At 40.3% G+C, this 16,216-nt stretch overlaps 1 protein-coding gene across 2 annotated transcripts in view; it reads right to left on the reverse strand.

The window, feature by feature from the left end:
• Positions 1 to 16,216, reverse strand: part of LOC119862506 (cell migration inducing hyaluronidase 1) — a 148,825-nt gene that overhangs the window by 60,377 nt on the left and 72,232 nt on the right. Inside the window, exons 2-6 of one of the 2 annotated variants that reach the window (XM_038419329.2) lie at positions 11,461 to 11,563; positions 8,193 to 8,342; positions 7,137 to 7,275; positions 4,812 to 5,048; positions 3,216 to 3,395 (exon numbers count right to left, since the gene is read on the reverse strand). In XM_038419329.2, coding sequence (XP_038275257.1) covers positions 3,216 to 3,395; positions 4,812 to 5,048; positions 7,137 to 7,275; positions 8,193 to 8,342; positions 11,461 to 11,518 — 764 coding nt within the window. In that variant the 5' untranslated portion in view covers positions 11,519 to 11,563. Of the gene's footprint in view, positions 1 to 3,215; positions 3,396 to 4,811; positions 5,049 to 7,136; positions 7,276 to 8,192; positions 8,346 to 11,460; positions 11,564 to 16,216 lie in introns of both variants that reach the window. The other variant, XM_038419328.2, reaches the window with a different exon arrangement.

Here is a 16,216-nt window from a genome sequence, read left to right on the forward strand (position 1 = left end):
TGTTTTAGGGTGATCAGAAAGAGAGAGCAAATCAATCCACTGCGCATTGTCTGACTCCTCTTCTGCAGTGTAGTTTAGAGGGTGGATATATAATCTAGCAAATTGCCCAGAGTAATTTTTACAAAACTACAGTTCTTTATACTGTCCAGAACAAGCAGGGACTTTTTAACCTTGACAGGTCCTTATTTTAGCAGTCCTAAAAATGTTGCTTAAGCATACAGTGCACTGAAAATCACTAACTCTACTACAGAGTAAAAACCCAACACGAGGCAGCGTGGCATTCAGACTTTCTTGGATGATTATGTAGCTGTTGATATGCAGTATTCAGGCAGAGGTTCAAAAATGACAACAAAAACAACATCCAGTCCCTTTCCCTCACTATCAACTGCTCTGCAGAGGAGAAAGGGGTCAGATAGGATGATCTTGGTTATTATCGGATTCTGGTACAAATATATGTTTGCAGTTGAGTTTCTGCTCAGAGTAGAGATGGGTCCAAGCTGCAGAATTCAGAACCAAATGAGGGTGTTCCAGTTCAGGCTTTGGGTTGAGATGTAGAGAAAGGAGCCAGTCACGCAGTTTGGGATCTGGTTCTGAATAAAGCGTCGAGTTAGCCCATTCCTTTCCTCCCACTTTGGCCTCTCTATGGCCTGCAAAAAACCCTTTCACTCCCCACTCGCACCTTTAACCCTTCCCACAATCCACTCCACTACATACACTAAACTGCTTACCCAGGCGTTTTCCAGGGGTGGGGAGGCCATTATATTGTAACAAGGGCATCCCCAGGTTTTAGGGTGTTTGTGGGTAATGTGTTATTTGTGGACCTAACCTTTCAATCCTTAACTCAGACAAAAAACTCAGAACAAGGGCCTCGGTAAATAATGACTTCAATTGGAATTTTGCTTGAGTAAGGATTCCAGGCTTTGCTAGTTTATAATTTGGAAAAGAGAATCTTTGCTAGTTTGTTATCCTGATCTATTTTTAAAATAACATTTTCAAAAGTGCCTGCGTAAGTTAGGTGTTTAACTCCCATTGAAAGTGTGAGGTTTCTAAAGATGTAGACAGGTGCCTAGTGTGTTTTGAAAATCCCACTAGGCAGCTGTCTACATCTTTAGACACCTAATACTTTTATAAATCTGGCCCCAAGTGACACAGGAGACCAAAAAAAGTCATTGGGACTTCAGAGGTGATGTTTTCAAAAGTGGCGGACGCACCTGACTAGTACACAGCGATGCAAGTATTTTTACAAACCTGTATGTTACACAGTGGTTGTCACCCTAAAAGGGCCAACATTTGCCAAAAATTACTACATCATAATACCCAAGATGCCACCTTAATTTCTGGTCGATAAGAAGAGGTGCATTCTCCCCACACACACTCCAGATTTTTGCACTTGCTCAAAATTCCATATATAAATGGAACTGGGACGGGGGGTCTGTGGCCAGACAACTTTTAGTGGTTCTGTACTAAATCAGTAAGGCTGCTGCCTGAGTGTCCAGAGCAGCACTCTGGCTATGTGGTCACAACACCACTGAAATTTGATCTGGCTGCTCCTCTATACAGACGGCCGTGGCCAGGCCAAATTTCAGTCAGTGGCATTGCAGGTGGGTGCACAGAGTCACAACACCATTCAAATTTAGCTTGGCCACCCCCTCATCCAGATGCAAGGGCATCAATGCCAAAAGATGTTGCAATGTGGTACACGGTGAGTCTGTTCCTGTGGGGTGGAGTGCACGGGAGCCTGCTGAGAACTCGACTCCTGGCAGCACTGACTCAGGCAATGTGTGGGTAAGAGGGGGAGACTCCCCAGCCGAGGGAAATCCAGGGTCCCTATGCAGGGGACGAGTGGGCACTGGAATGAGTTTCAGCCAGTGGGGCGGGGGAGGGAGGAGAAGTTGCCCCCTTACCCAAGAAATATCTGAGTTGGCACCACTGTTTCCTCTTCTAAAATATAAAAGAATACTGCAGTAGCTCAAGTAGCAGCATGGCAAGTGTTAGCTTTTTGATGGCAACTGCTAGTTCATGGCAGAGCTGAGTCATAACATAATTAATCAGATTCTCTAGGCATTCCCATTATAAGTATCTATTGTAAAGGAGCTGGAAATAAACATTAAAATGCCACTGTTGGATAAAAATACTAGAAGCGGTTTCACAAAAGTATGAAAAAAAAAATCTTTTTTTCCCCATTGCAGGACTGGAAAAAAAGATGTAGGATTTTCAAAGTCTCTTTCTGTGTCTCAAAACTAGAATTACAGAAGCAGAAATCTGGCAGGCCATTGTGCCATAACATGGACTCCGGGTATATGGGAGGAAATACTGGGGTTTTTGTTTGTTCAGTTTGTCCTATTTTTGCCGATGAGGTTATTTCATTAGGAATTCTCAACACAGAGCATCCAAGTCCCTATAACAGATAAGGGACTCTCACGGCTAAGTTTCCTTATATACCACACGAACATGTTCTCCATCTGCAGGTTCCTAATTGTCACACACATGCTCACAACAATTGCTCTTTGGCTCAGTTTTTGGATTTTTAAAAAAATGTTCCACATTGACCCCTCCAGACTGGACATAGACCATGATCTATTGGGTAACAACCACTTTTTTAAAAGTGCCTAAATGCAGAGCAACATGATAAACTAGGACTCCAACTGGGCAAATAGTACATATTCTCTAAAACAGTACGTGTGCCAACATATACTGTATAGTAGCCAAAGGAGTTTTACAGTCTACAGAGCAAATATAATGCATACTAAATTATGTGCTGCAGAAATCCCAAATATACATTTGCTTAGTTAAAATATATATTTTCCAGAATGTCCATGTATTTATATAGGCTATATGGCTGTTAAACTTCAGGGCTAGTGCGTTTACCCAAGGGAATGATATGCATCTACAGTACACTGGATATATTTATACATACACCTTAAATCCCTAGAGTCTGACATGGAAACAAACAGGAATGGATAACTTATGGGGTTATCATGGAAAAATACATGCCTTTTAACGTGAATCATGTGTTATTCCTCAATCTCCTAATAAAAATGCCCAATATAGACACTGAATGCATGTTAGGCTATTTAATTAACTGCTAAAAGTTTGCACAGAAAAAAGTAAAACTTTTCACAGTGTGAAAGAACGCTGTGCCTTTGCGGGAGTAGAAGTATCTGCGTACATGTAAAGCATAATAAGGGCTCTGTGCTGGCAGAACAGGCACATACCTAAACCCAAGATGGAGGAAATGCTTGCTGCCCAGTTTGGTCATTGCTTTCCTGGCTGAGTCATCCAAGTTTCTAGACCCTTCATCATTCACTGCTACTGACAGGATCATGCCATTGTCAATTGCTCTCAAATATTGGGCAAGACGGGCACTTTCCCCTTTCAGTTTGTAGGTATCGAACCTAAAGGAAAAGAAAAGAAGCATTTACACCAGGGAGTATCACACTATAGGTATTCTATAGAAGATCTACAGGTTTGTATTGCTAAAGATATCATCCCTTGCAAAAGTGCTACTTAATAGTATAGTGAAATGGAATGATGATTATACTGGTTTGGTTTAAAAGAATACATTATGGTTTTCCATAAAACTAATTCAGAGAATTGCCTAAGATCTAGATAATGAAATAGCAAAACTGTAGCAATAACTGTCTTGTTTGAGAAACAGTGGCAGGTGAAAAAATTAGGTACGTATGTAGGAAGAGAGAAAAAGATTTTTTCTTCCTTACGGATATAATTTCTAGGATGGTGTTTTGTTTTTGTTGGGTGCTTTTTGTTTGCTTGATTGTTTTTTATCCTAATTAAAAAAAAGGATGCCACTCTCGGAGTAATACATTACTTATTGTGCGGTCATTTCCTTTTGTGACACTGCATTAGAAATAAGATGCACGCCTGCATTTAAAAAAAATCCTAACTCTCAGACAAAAACCCCCACAATCAGCAGTTCTTCATAAACATTTTTAAAGCTTCAAGTATTTAAAACTGTTAAATTGTCTTAATTCGTGGTAACATATTTTCTTAGAGAGGGACCAGAGTTTGATTGGAGTGAACACAAGGAAAAATGCATCACTTATTTTTGGTGCAAGACTACAGCGCTGCTTCTTTGGAATTCAGCCAGCAGCTCTGTGTCCCCTTTGAAGTCAAAGAGAGGTTTGTCTGAGGCAGTTCTTCAGGACCTGGTTAGGATACTAGTTGGCTTAGATTGTAAGCTTCCTGGGGCCCAATCCATCTTTTTGTTCTGTGTTTTACAGCTCTCAGCACAATAGGTTCCTAGTTCATGACTAAGGTTCCTAGGAACTACCACAAAAGAAAAACAAAGATTTTGTATGTAATAAATCTAGTACTTGCTAATGACCCATCAGAAAGGAAGTTTCTGGGTAAACTGCCCAGAAAAACTTAAGGACTGTGATATAACCAGGGCTTTGGAGCTGTGCTCTGGCTCCGTTCCAGCTCCAGGCAAAAACCTGCAGCTCCGCGCTCTAGCTCCGGAGCTGCTCTGCGCTCTAGCTCTGGGCTCCGCTCCAAAGCCCTGGATATAACTGTCTTTGAACCACATTAAGGGCCTGATCTTGCAAGGTGCTGAGCACCATCTACTCTTGCTGACTTTGCAGGGAGTTGAAGTCATTCATCATCTTGCAGGATTGGGCCCTACTTTGGTTATGGAGCCTACGGAATTGAAAAGAGCTATAGTGAGGCACACAATGAGACCTACATAAATATGTCACTGGATATTCCCTTTGCCCGTCTCTGATCCGATGGTGATGCTGCTTTCAAGGTAATGTCAAAAGTTCCCAGATACCGATGGCTCTAAACTGACTCACCTATCTGAATGGATGACTGCCCCTGTCTTTGGGTCAATAACATGGACAATGACACCTCGATGCCCCCAGCTTCTCTCAAAGTAGTAGCCACCTTCTTCCATGCCACCAGGGTGAAGAGTCTTGTTTAAAAAAGTCCAGGACAACTTTTTCTCACCATGGATCTCAAGGGTTCCACCTCGACTGACCCCAATATATTTTTGCCCAAACTCAGCATCTGGCTGGATGTCTTCATCTGCTCTGTAGGGTAAAAAATATACACACATATGAATCAGAATATTTTACCATCAAGAAGCCTCCCACCAAGTGCTGGTACTGCCTGACAGGAGAGGAAGCAACATAGTTTGGAAAGTATTTCTTTCAAGAGATCCTAAGGAACGCAAAATGCTGGGACTCTATAGAAAATAAATTCTTTGTCTGAAATAACACTAACAACAGGGGTCATAGACAATTTAGGACAGACATGTCAGCTGACTCATCATCACTACTTTGTTGTTCTTTTAGATTATTATCTACATTCCACTACTACATTTGGAGGCTTATCGACACACAAAAGTTGTACTGGTAGGAAAGCAGTACAACACACCTAGTGTGGATACAGTTCTATTAGTATAAATGGGCTTTTCCCATATGGGAAGGGGAATATGCTATGCTGGTATACCTGCATGCATACTAGAGGTTGTAACTTTTTTTTTTTTTTTAAATAAAGCAAAACCACATCCCTAGCTGAAGTAGTTATATCAGTACAAAAGTGGTGCATCAACCAGGCTGGAGTGAATAGAAAGTAATATTTACCAACTTGAAACATTAGAGCACTTTGCACAAAAGTGAAGACTATTTCTTTGACCGAGTAACCTCTTGTGACACTATGCCCCGTAGTCTTCATCGAGATATTAGGATATGAATATGGCATAACTAAGATATGTTTTATACGAGATAGATCATAGATAGATCACGAGGTATCATTGGAAAGGTTATGATGTACTGACTATGATTATCCTATTTGTATGCATATATCATTTCTGTATCTGAAATTAAGAATATTGCCTATGTAACAACTACAACTGTGTTTACACCTGCGGTATGACCACCAGACAGTAGGCAATCAGCCTGGATGTGCCATTAGGGAGAACAATAGGACTCTGAAGATCTCCCACCTTCCTGAGAATATTCTTGGGATGCTGCTTTGACACTGCAGGGTCATGTCACCAGATACTGGACCCCATCTTGACCTACTAGTATTTTTCCACTAATAGTGGTGGGGACCAAATGGGGAAAACAAAGGATTCCCACCATATGTAAGTCCCATTTAAGGCAGTGAAGTGAGTTAATCTAAGTCAGTTCTTCACTGAATACCTGCCTAAAATAACTGCTGGAAAAGTCCTAAGACTGATCTGGGGAACAAAGGACTGGACCCAGGCTAGAAGATGTCAGGCCTGTGAAAGGAATATCTGGAGTTCTAAACTGCAAGTAAGATCAGTCTGTCTATAAGAAACTCTGCAACCTGCTTAAAACATTTAGGGTGAGAAATTACTACTTGTAGTGAGTTTCTTTAGTGTATTAAGCTTAGTTTGCGTGTTTGCTTTATTTGCTCAGTAATCTGCTTTGATCTGTTTGCTATGCCTTATAATCACTTAAAACCTATCCTTTGTAGTTAATAAATTTGTTTTTGGTTTTATAAACCAGTCTGTGCAATTCATAACTGGGGGGCAAAAAGCTGTGCAGATCGTCCTCCACATTGAGGGAGGCAGAGACTTTCACGAGCTTAAACTGTACAGTTTTCAGTGCAGCGCAAGACAATACAAATCTGGCTTTACACTCCAGAGTAGGTGTGCACTTGAGTGCTGGGCAATTCCTGAGCTATATCAGGGTGTCTGTCTGTGTCTCTGCGTCTCTCTCTGCCTTCTCCCCCCGCCCCATTTAGGCATGAACATTTTCAGACCAAGGTAATTGCAAGAAAATAATGGAAATGTTGGGCCTTTTTTCCCAGGACTTTAAAATATTTGAAAGAATGGATAGGCTACAAAATCTCTTGAGCAAGATAGCTAATGAAATCAATTGGTTGTGAAATATGTGGCAGTTTTGTGATGTGTCAAACAGGATTCAAAACTAGGTCCCAAAGTTTCTCTTTTGTTTTGTTTTGTAAAGTTAATTATCTCAATTATCTCAAGAAGCCTCCCACAAAGCATCATTTGCATGGGTGATTTATGTTTAATGTCAGTGAAACCTTAATTGCGATTATTATTTTGTATCTCTGCATTGTGAAATGGAACATGTAATATAGAGATCTAGCACTAAATTAAGGGATTATGGTCTTTAGGTACATACCGCCCGTATAAGATGACCACCACATTACTTTGGTATGGACATATCTCACTGCCGATATGTAGCTCTCCTCCATTTTCAATCAATATATGTCGAGTTCGCAAAACTATAGGCTGTGTATTGTCCTTAATTACCAGTTTTCCTAAGGAAAAAATAATGGTATGAAGTTTTAAAACACAGCAAGTCATCAAAAAGAAAAGGAGTACTTGTGGCACCTTAGAGACTAATAAATTTATTAGAGCATAAGCTTTCGTGAGTTACAGCTCACTTCATCGGATGCATTTCCGATGAAGTGAGCTGTAGCTCACGAAAGCTTATGCTCTAATAAATTTGTTAGTCTCTAAGGTGCCACAAGTACTCCTTTTCTTTTTGCGAATACAGACTAACACGGCTGCTACTCTGAAGCAAGTCATCAGAGTTAGTGGTGCTATTGTGCAAAAAGCAGGGTCAGCTTTCCAAATTATATGAGAGAGAAATGCCAAACGTATTCCCCAAAACTGCTTTAGGGCCAGATCCTAAAGTGTTTATTTGGCTTTTACTCAGGCAAACTCTCACTGAAGTCAGTGGAGTTTTGCATGGAGAAGGACTGAATAGGAGACTGCATGAGGACTTACGAGTTAATGCTCAATAAAAGTGGTTAATGCTTGCAGTCATCAGCAACAAAATAGGATACTGTCCTTCCAGACAAAGAGTAAACACATATCTGCCTTGCCCTGAGAGCCTAAGAATATCATTGCTTCATTAGGACATTATCTTACAGCGAATTACTAGGATAGGGTTTACAAAGGAAATTGCAGGACTAGAACTATTAAGCAAGTTGATGTACTTTTGTCAATTCTCCAGAGAGGACAAACAAGCTACTCTTAGTTTCCCAGAGCAGATATCATCCTTATCACCACCCACCCTGGTACGAAACTGAAGCTGGCATTATCCAATATTTGCTCTAACTCAGAGCACCCTGCAGGAAGCTGTCCCTGTACCAATATGTGCCGATCTAAGTAGACCTAATGAAGAGTCCTCATCCCCTGGCTTGGCTCTTAGGCTGGCAGAAGGATTTACCTCCATCTGTAATGTGGATAGAGTGGACTGTTGCAGAGGAAGAGAGAAGGAGCTTCCTCCCTTTGCTGATTTCAATGTGTTGATCTTCATCGTGACCAGCATTCCAGGGTTCCAGCTCAGGATCCTGATCAGGACATGCTGAGGCTGCTTCTGCTGATAGAGATGAAGAGAGGTGATAAAATTATCCTGGCTTCATTCAAGAAAGAAAATGCCACATCTATGCCCTTGACGCTGTCATGCTCAATAAGTTACATTCGAAGAGGATGCCTCTTCCCTGAAATGCAAAGATGTCCCACCTTGATTAGGCTGTATTTGGGTCATGATAAAAGAAAAATGAACGATATCTTTGGGAACATGCTCTGCTGGACTCTGGAAGCACAACAAACCTTACTACCCTGCACAGCAAAACATCACTTGTCCCACTGCATCAAGTTAGCGGTAGAGAAAAGGGGAGGATTTTGCCCTCAATGTTACAGCTCTGCCTGTCAATGTCCAGCTATAATGTGGGAAGTCTGTCACTAGCTGCACAAAGGTGTCTGCTCTAGGGAGCAAATTAAAAAGGAGAAAAGACCCAACCCGAACCGTCACCTAAACACAAGCTAATGCCAAACAATATCTGTGAGGTCTGGTAAACTTAAAGGGAAAAAAAGCCAGACATTTCTACAGTCTTTGCTCTTCAGCTGGGATGGGAAGCATTAATAGTTTAAATACCATAACAAGATAGTTCTCAGGGAGATTCCAGTCTGGCCACAGCCAGGAAGAGCTAGAAATCTCATGAGAGAATGGTTGGCTTCATTATATCTTTCAGAAAAAAGAGAAGGCTCCACCCACTCAAGAGTTGTACATCATTGGTCTCCACACACGTACATCTCAACTGTGCTCATGCACCAAATCCAAGGGCATCTCATGTTACAAGTATACGAGTTAAAATATTTCTCTGCTTTAATCTTACCCAACACATTAGCCCCACATCTACTCTAGTTCAACAAGAGAGGGGTGTGAGAGTGTGTGTGTGTGTGTGTGTGTGTGTGTGTGTGAGAATATTTCATGACTGTTAAAAACTTCCTAATTAAAGAAGATTGAGGACAATGGGGAGTTTGAACAATGAACCCTTTCCCATCAATGGGAGTTGCAGGTTCTCATCAGTTCTTGGTACTTTGCCAAGTGCGATTCACATGTTGTTCTTTCCCTTTAAAAAAAAATGCAGCTCTGTTGAGGTAATAGATCAATCTGCAAGATCACAGAATATCTAGGACAATGGATATGGGGTGAAATCCTGGCCCCACTGAAGTCAATGGCAAATCTCAAGGGGTTCAGGACTTCTCACAAGGCATCTAGACCAATGAGAAGGTCTTTGTTTTTGTATTGGATACAAATACTTTCCAACTGATGGACAAGGCAGCCAGTGTGGATCAGTTTTAAGACTCTCTTACTGTCAAGATGTTTTAGTGCTGACATCAAGAAATATTGTGACAATTAGGGAGCTATATATTCTGTATTCTTTTGCCACTAGAAAACCAGAAGGACAATTAGAATTCTGTAACATCCTGAACAAAATCTGTCCATCTGCATTCAGTTTCCTGTTAGATTCCAAATCAACTCCAACTCTTAAGAAAACAATAGAATTAGATCAGTTTGGTGTCTCTTAAGGACATCCTCTATTGAGACTCCAAAGGGCCAGTTATCCAGGGTAGCAAGTGACATTTCGTGTGCGCAACATGTGTCCTGGCTCTACATAAGTTCTTTGATTTGATCACTGCATTTCTATCTAAAGAGTGCCAATAATTGTTGAGCAGTGATTCAAACAAACACTGAAAAATATCCAGGGCTCAAATCAGATATGTGCACCAGTTTCAAACTGGAGTGATATCAATGGTATTCCTCCTGATTTACACTGGAGAAGAAAATATCAGAATCAGGCTCTTGATCTCTACTAAGAGACATGTAGAATCAATAACAGTAGACTGAAAAAGATAAATAATTCAGGTGGTAAATGGAACTTGCATTGTAAGCAGATGCCTGAAAATAACACTAATTTGACTAGACAACAGTCAAAAGAAACGATCAAGGGTTCTACGAGGGACAAGATTTGAAAGTGTGCTCACATCGAGATTATAAAAATCAGTCACAGACACTGACATTTGAGTCAAATTTAAAGGTATAATCTTCCAAACAGGCTAAATTGGATGGGTAAAAGCCAGCTCATTATTATTTGTTTATCATGGGTGTTTTTCCAACATTCAAGAAAAGACAAATGCCAGCCCTGAGGAATTCATAGTCTAACGACAGGCGGAAAAGTAGACAGGTTAGGGGGAGGGGATTTACTCTTATGACTTGGACTTAAATTAGCAAAAGCCAGGCTCATTCAGAGTTAAAGGTCCAAGCTCCTTTCTTAACCCATTCATTCCAGGAGCAGTGCAGAAACTCTACAATCCAATCCTAGTCTGTGTTCTCCAGCAAGACATCCATTGTCAGCCACAGAAGGACTGAAACAGCTAAAAAGAGTTAACTGGCTCTCTAGTACCCATTTACTTCATCACAGATGAAATTTCAGCCTTATCTATGAATCTCCTGGTCTTTTTGCACTCGGATGCCAGCTCCCCTTCAGGGCACTCTGCAGAATTAGCTACATTTCCTTTTGTGCCTAAAATTCCCTAAGCACAGCAATGGCAGTGTACCTCATGTTGTTGCTTAATGATGGCTTTGGGGGTTAAATTGGGAAGGGGGGGACTAAAAAAAGTCAGAAACAAATCATCCATACATAGAATAGAGAGAAAACCACAGTGAGGAGAGATGTAGCTTGGAGAGGCTGAACATAATGCATGAAATGTTTTTGCTTTTATCAGCAAGACCCAGAGAAGGGCTAAGGAAGCATCCTGGGACAGGATGGCTTTTTTGCTCTCCCCATAATTTCTGGTGTTCTATCCATGATGGCAGAGCTAGGACAATGCAATAAAAGGCTCAAAGCACATCTCAGAACAACAGCTCTTGGACTATTTTATAAACTTGTCTTATTCAGCTTCTTCACTTCACATAGCATTTTCAACTGTTTAGAGCAGCTTCGTTAAAGGCAAAGGGGGAAACTACTAAACTAGGGAGGCTGGGGAACTTGGGAAATGAATCCTGTTATGTATTTCCCCACATTGCTCGTGCTATAAGCTCCCTGCAGACACTGGATTAAGGGCTGAAAAGACACCTGACCTACAGCTGCACTTTCCCAAGTTACAAATACTGTTATTTATATACCTTCTGTTGGCTGGAAACTTACCTGTGCATACCAGAGAGATTACAAATAGAAGAGAAACAAAACTGATGACCAGGTCCATCCTGGGAAGGGAGGCTGCTTTCAATATTCTTAGTTTTATGGAGACCTGTGACAAAGAACGCCATGGCAGGAATTAGATCATTGTCAACTCAAGTATATTTTAAGCAAAAAAGTTACACATGACACAGAGAAAGGGTTACATCCAATTTTCTGACTAAGCAGGCCTTCACTTTTCACCCTTCCTGACTTGTTAGAGAAGAAAAGAAAAACAAGAACACCCCCCCCCATCCAACATATTCCCCTTTGTTAGGTTTAATATTCAGATATTCAAACATGTACACAGAAGGAAATCACAACATGGAACAGGAAACTTCTTAGGAATGCAGTATAAAACACATCTGGTATTAGGACAGTGGATGGCTGCATACTCACATGTGCAAAAAACCAAAAACCAACCCTCTCCTCCCCTCCAAATAAAAACACTTTGGATCAAATTTTCAGAGTGGCCTCAATATGAGTACCCTAAACTGTATGCCTGTGTTCTGGGTGTGAACTTTTGGCAACCGTGTTCTGTGCATCCCAAAATTCTGACCTGTGCTCACAGTTGCTGTTTTGAATCTGCACCTTCTGGACTTTTGGGTGCTCAGTCACTCAGCCACTCCAAATTGCAGTTCTGGGAGCAAAGCTAAAGGCTGCTTTTAGAGATTCCCCCTTGAAGACCTAGCTTCAGTGTCATGAAATTTAGATTTGCAGTGGTCTGGAGCGCTGTCCTTAAGTAATCCCACTGTGTCTGGGATTACTGTGATTACAGCTCATATGCTAATGGGTCTGATTATGCAATTCTGCTTCATGGTGGTGAGAGTTCATGGATATAAATATTCCTATGGAGGTCAAGGGTTATGTACTTCTGTGTATACTAATGTATAATGTTCACTAGTATGTATTTATAAATTTGTTTAAAATTTGTATTCTTTATCCAGTATAGTATTTGGAGCCATTACATTTCATTATGCAATTCTGTAGTGATGGACTTTTAAAGAAACTTGTTTGTAATCCATATGGCCATATAATGGTTATAACATAATACGGAGTCAACATATGATGAGACAGATTGTTATAGCCATAGGATTCTTCCAGATGTCAATACACACCAGTTTAGACTCCTCTTCGTATTTACATATGTTTGCTTTTAAAGTCACCAATAGTTGTGAGAGCATCTTGAGGGCAATCTCTTCAAACACAATGTTTGGTTGCAAATAAGACCATTAGGTTCTTTTCCAAATTAAATAAACCTCCCTATGCAGACACAAGGAACCTGTTCATATTGCAAAGTAATGGAGTGTCAAATGTTTGTTTAGAAAAATCGCATTGGTTTGGAGTTAAACAGGTAAAAGCAATAAAAAGAAAACCTCTGGGGAGCTCCAATTTCTCACCTAAGAAAACTTCAATTATTGTACTTATCCTCTTGTAATTAAAAAAAAACCCAAGATTTAGTCTGGAACAAATTCCACAGCTGAAATAAATACAGGAGGTGTCCGCTCCGTGCATGTAAATGATACAATTTTAAATTACAACTATTTACCCAAAATGTATTGCCATGAAATTTAGGGCATTATATTAAAAGTAGCATTACAACCAAATTTGTCAAGAAACATTAACAGAAAATAAGTTTGCTTGTATAGTTGTAGGGCATAGTGGCATTAGGATTTCTGGTCACATCGCTCATGCCCACTGAGTGAAAGCAACATTCTATCCATGTGACAATACAGACAGCATGCCATGTGATACTCAGTGCTAAAAAGGATAATGCAGGATAGTAGAGAAAAAGCAATATGCATAGTAATAGTGCTGATCAAAACCTTCCTCCACGCCTCCCCCCCAAATAAATGCCATTTTCATCAAAATCAAAATGCTTTGAAGAACATGCCAACTTTGACAAAATTTTGTTAAAAAGGATTAGATGAAGCATTTCAATAATGTTGAAACATCCTGTTAGGGTATTTTCAGTATCAAAACACACACTTTAATTTTGAAATGAAATAGCGTTTTTATATAAAAACGCTTTTAAGAAAGTTAAATAGTCAGAATTAAAGTGCAATGTTTCTGTTTTATCAAAAAAATGTCCCAGGTGTCTAAAAAACCATTACATTTTTCAGAATTTCATTTTTCTGGAAATTAAAAAAAATTCATTGTTTTGGAACTGGTGAAATTTCAAAATAATGGAATTTACTGCAAAATGGGAAATCTATTGTCTGCCTAGCTCTACTCAGTAATGGCTTAATCTCTGAATGATGCACATTTTCAGCGAGTAGTAACCATTCAATAGGATTGGGGTCAGAACTAAACAGCACGTGTCTGACCATTTAACAGTGTCAACATTTTATAAGCCAACAATGTTATAGTAAGTGTTATTGAAGTACAACGCGACCATTAAAAAGTCAACATTTGCCCACTGTTATGACACAATTGGAAATGAAATAGGGTAGTTATTGTCTATTTTAAGTAGAAGCACAAACTATGCTGCTGTGATACCGCGGTAGAGCAGTACACGTGAAAGCGGTTTTGTAACGATGACTGAGACACAGTTTTGTTTGAAGGCATATACTTTCTAAAATGAATGGTTTGGTCTTTCATTTATAGCACATTGGTTAGATACAAAAGGTATGAATTTTGATAGTGATAGCATGCACTTTCTATCTCATTATTGGGCAGTAAAGAAATTTCTTTGCTAGAATGCAGGGACAGTTGTCACTTCCTGTGGCCATTGCTTCCTTTGGAGACATCAGCTATGGGTTACTGCCAGCCAGTGCCAAATGGCTTTGTCCTCAAGCTTGCGCAACATGGTATGGACTAAAAATACAACAATTAAAATGTAGATATTTTTGGAAGATGCCACTTTTGTATTGGGCCCAAATAATTTCTGCAGAATCTAAACTGCTGTGGTTAAAACAAGCTCTTTCCTGTTCTCTGGCTAAATGGAAAGGGGGGGCTCAGTTCAGCTCCCAGCGTTCACTATCACTGTTAGTACGAACGGGCATCTTTGTTGGATGTCCCAGAAAAGCCAAGGAGAACGAGTTCCGCTCCCACTACGAGCAGTGCCTCTGCTGGGCCAGATTTGAGTTACGCTGACAGAGCCATGTGGGAAAAATACAGTTCCTGTTCTGGGGATAAACAGAAGATCTCAGGTTCTGTGGGCGTCAGTTCAACACCTTTCACAAGCGCTAGAGTCAAACAATACAAAAAAAATTTAAGAGGAGGAAAAATGACTTTTTATGACCTTCCGTGAGGGAGGGTTTCAGAATAGTGCCTGCTACAAACGGGTTGTTTTGTTAGCTTAGAGTCATGTGGGGATAAAGCAGTCAAGCTACATCTTACTTTAACAGATGCCATATTATTAAGTTCAACTATGTTGTAATAATTTCTGTCAACAAATGGCCATATATATTCAAATGCTCTGTGTGTAAGGGCTGTGAAAGAATCCTAAATAAATCTTTAATGTTTCTCAAACTCCATCCACAAATTCTCTGCTGGATGAGAAAAGATTTTTCGCTTAGCTGTTAAAAGTCATCTGGGATTCATATCCCTAAGTCTGGCAAGACACACTCTTTGGAAGGCTCCAACAGCCGGGAATCATTTCAAAAAGAGTGAATATTAGCAGACAATGCTAAAAGTAGATACAGGAAGTCATTAGTCACTCCTTAGACGGCTGCTACTGCAGGTGTCAATAGTCATAATGCACTAGAAAGCATTAAAGGATTCTGTAAAAAGGAGCCCCCTGATCTAGCTAGTTCCTTGTAGTTTTATGCTGAAGCAGACAGAGAACAGATGGTGCTGGGGGGAAAATATAAACATACATTTAAAGACAGCTTGAGATTTTAAAAATTTCATAATGAAATCACAAGTGTGGGCTCCCTAAAGTTCCTCAGTCAGTGGGGCGGGGGTAGGGGAGGGAAAAATTACTCTTCTCCTCACTGATACAACTCGTGGTTGTCAAGGTAATGGCCCAATCTGACTGATGACTACAAAGAACATTGCAAGCCATTTTGCGTTACAGGGGTCTTTAGTGCTATTAAATGCGTAACAATGTAGAGGGACATGCTTACTTGAAAGACGCCTGTAATCTCCACACTGACTGGAAAGTGGAAAATGGGCAGAAATGGCAAGCATTTAAACTGGAGAGCTCATTTCTTTTATGTCCTCTCACAGTATAAGGGGTAGGATGCTGGACTGGGACTCAGGAGATTGGGGTTAAATTTCCGACTCAGTAATGGATTTCCTACATGATTCTGGGCAAGTCACTTAATCTCTCTGTATCTCAGTTCCCCTCTGTAAAATGGGGATAAAGGACACTTCCCTTCCTCACTGGGGCATTGTGAGGATAGTATTCATTACTGATTATGAGATATTCAGATATTACTGAAGCCATAGAAGTTCCAAGACAGGTAGATTGTTATTTAGTAGCCTAGACACCATGGCCAAGATTTTCCAAAGTGACTCATGATTATGGATACCTCAGATTCTGGGTGCCAATACGATACACTTCGAATGGGGCTGACCTTTAGAATGTGGGCCCTCAACACTTTCTGAAAATGAAGCTCCTTTAGGGTGTCTCAAGTTAGGCATCCAAAAATGGCTGGGGACACCTGAAGTCACTAGTAGTCACTGATGGAAATGTTGGACCTATGGGCCTGAGCCTTCTCACACTGAAGTCAAGGAAGAACCTTTATAAACTAGAAGGGAAAATGGACAGGGGAAAGTA

This window comes from Dermochelys coriacea, chromosome 10 (assembly GCF_009764565.3).
Source record: "Dermochelys coriacea isolate rDerCor1 chromosome 10, rDerCor1.pri.v4, whole genome shotgun sequence".
In the NCBI taxonomy this organism is placed as follows: domain Eukaryota; kingdom Metazoa; phylum Chordata; order Testudines; family Dermochelyidae; genus Dermochelys; species Dermochelys coriacea.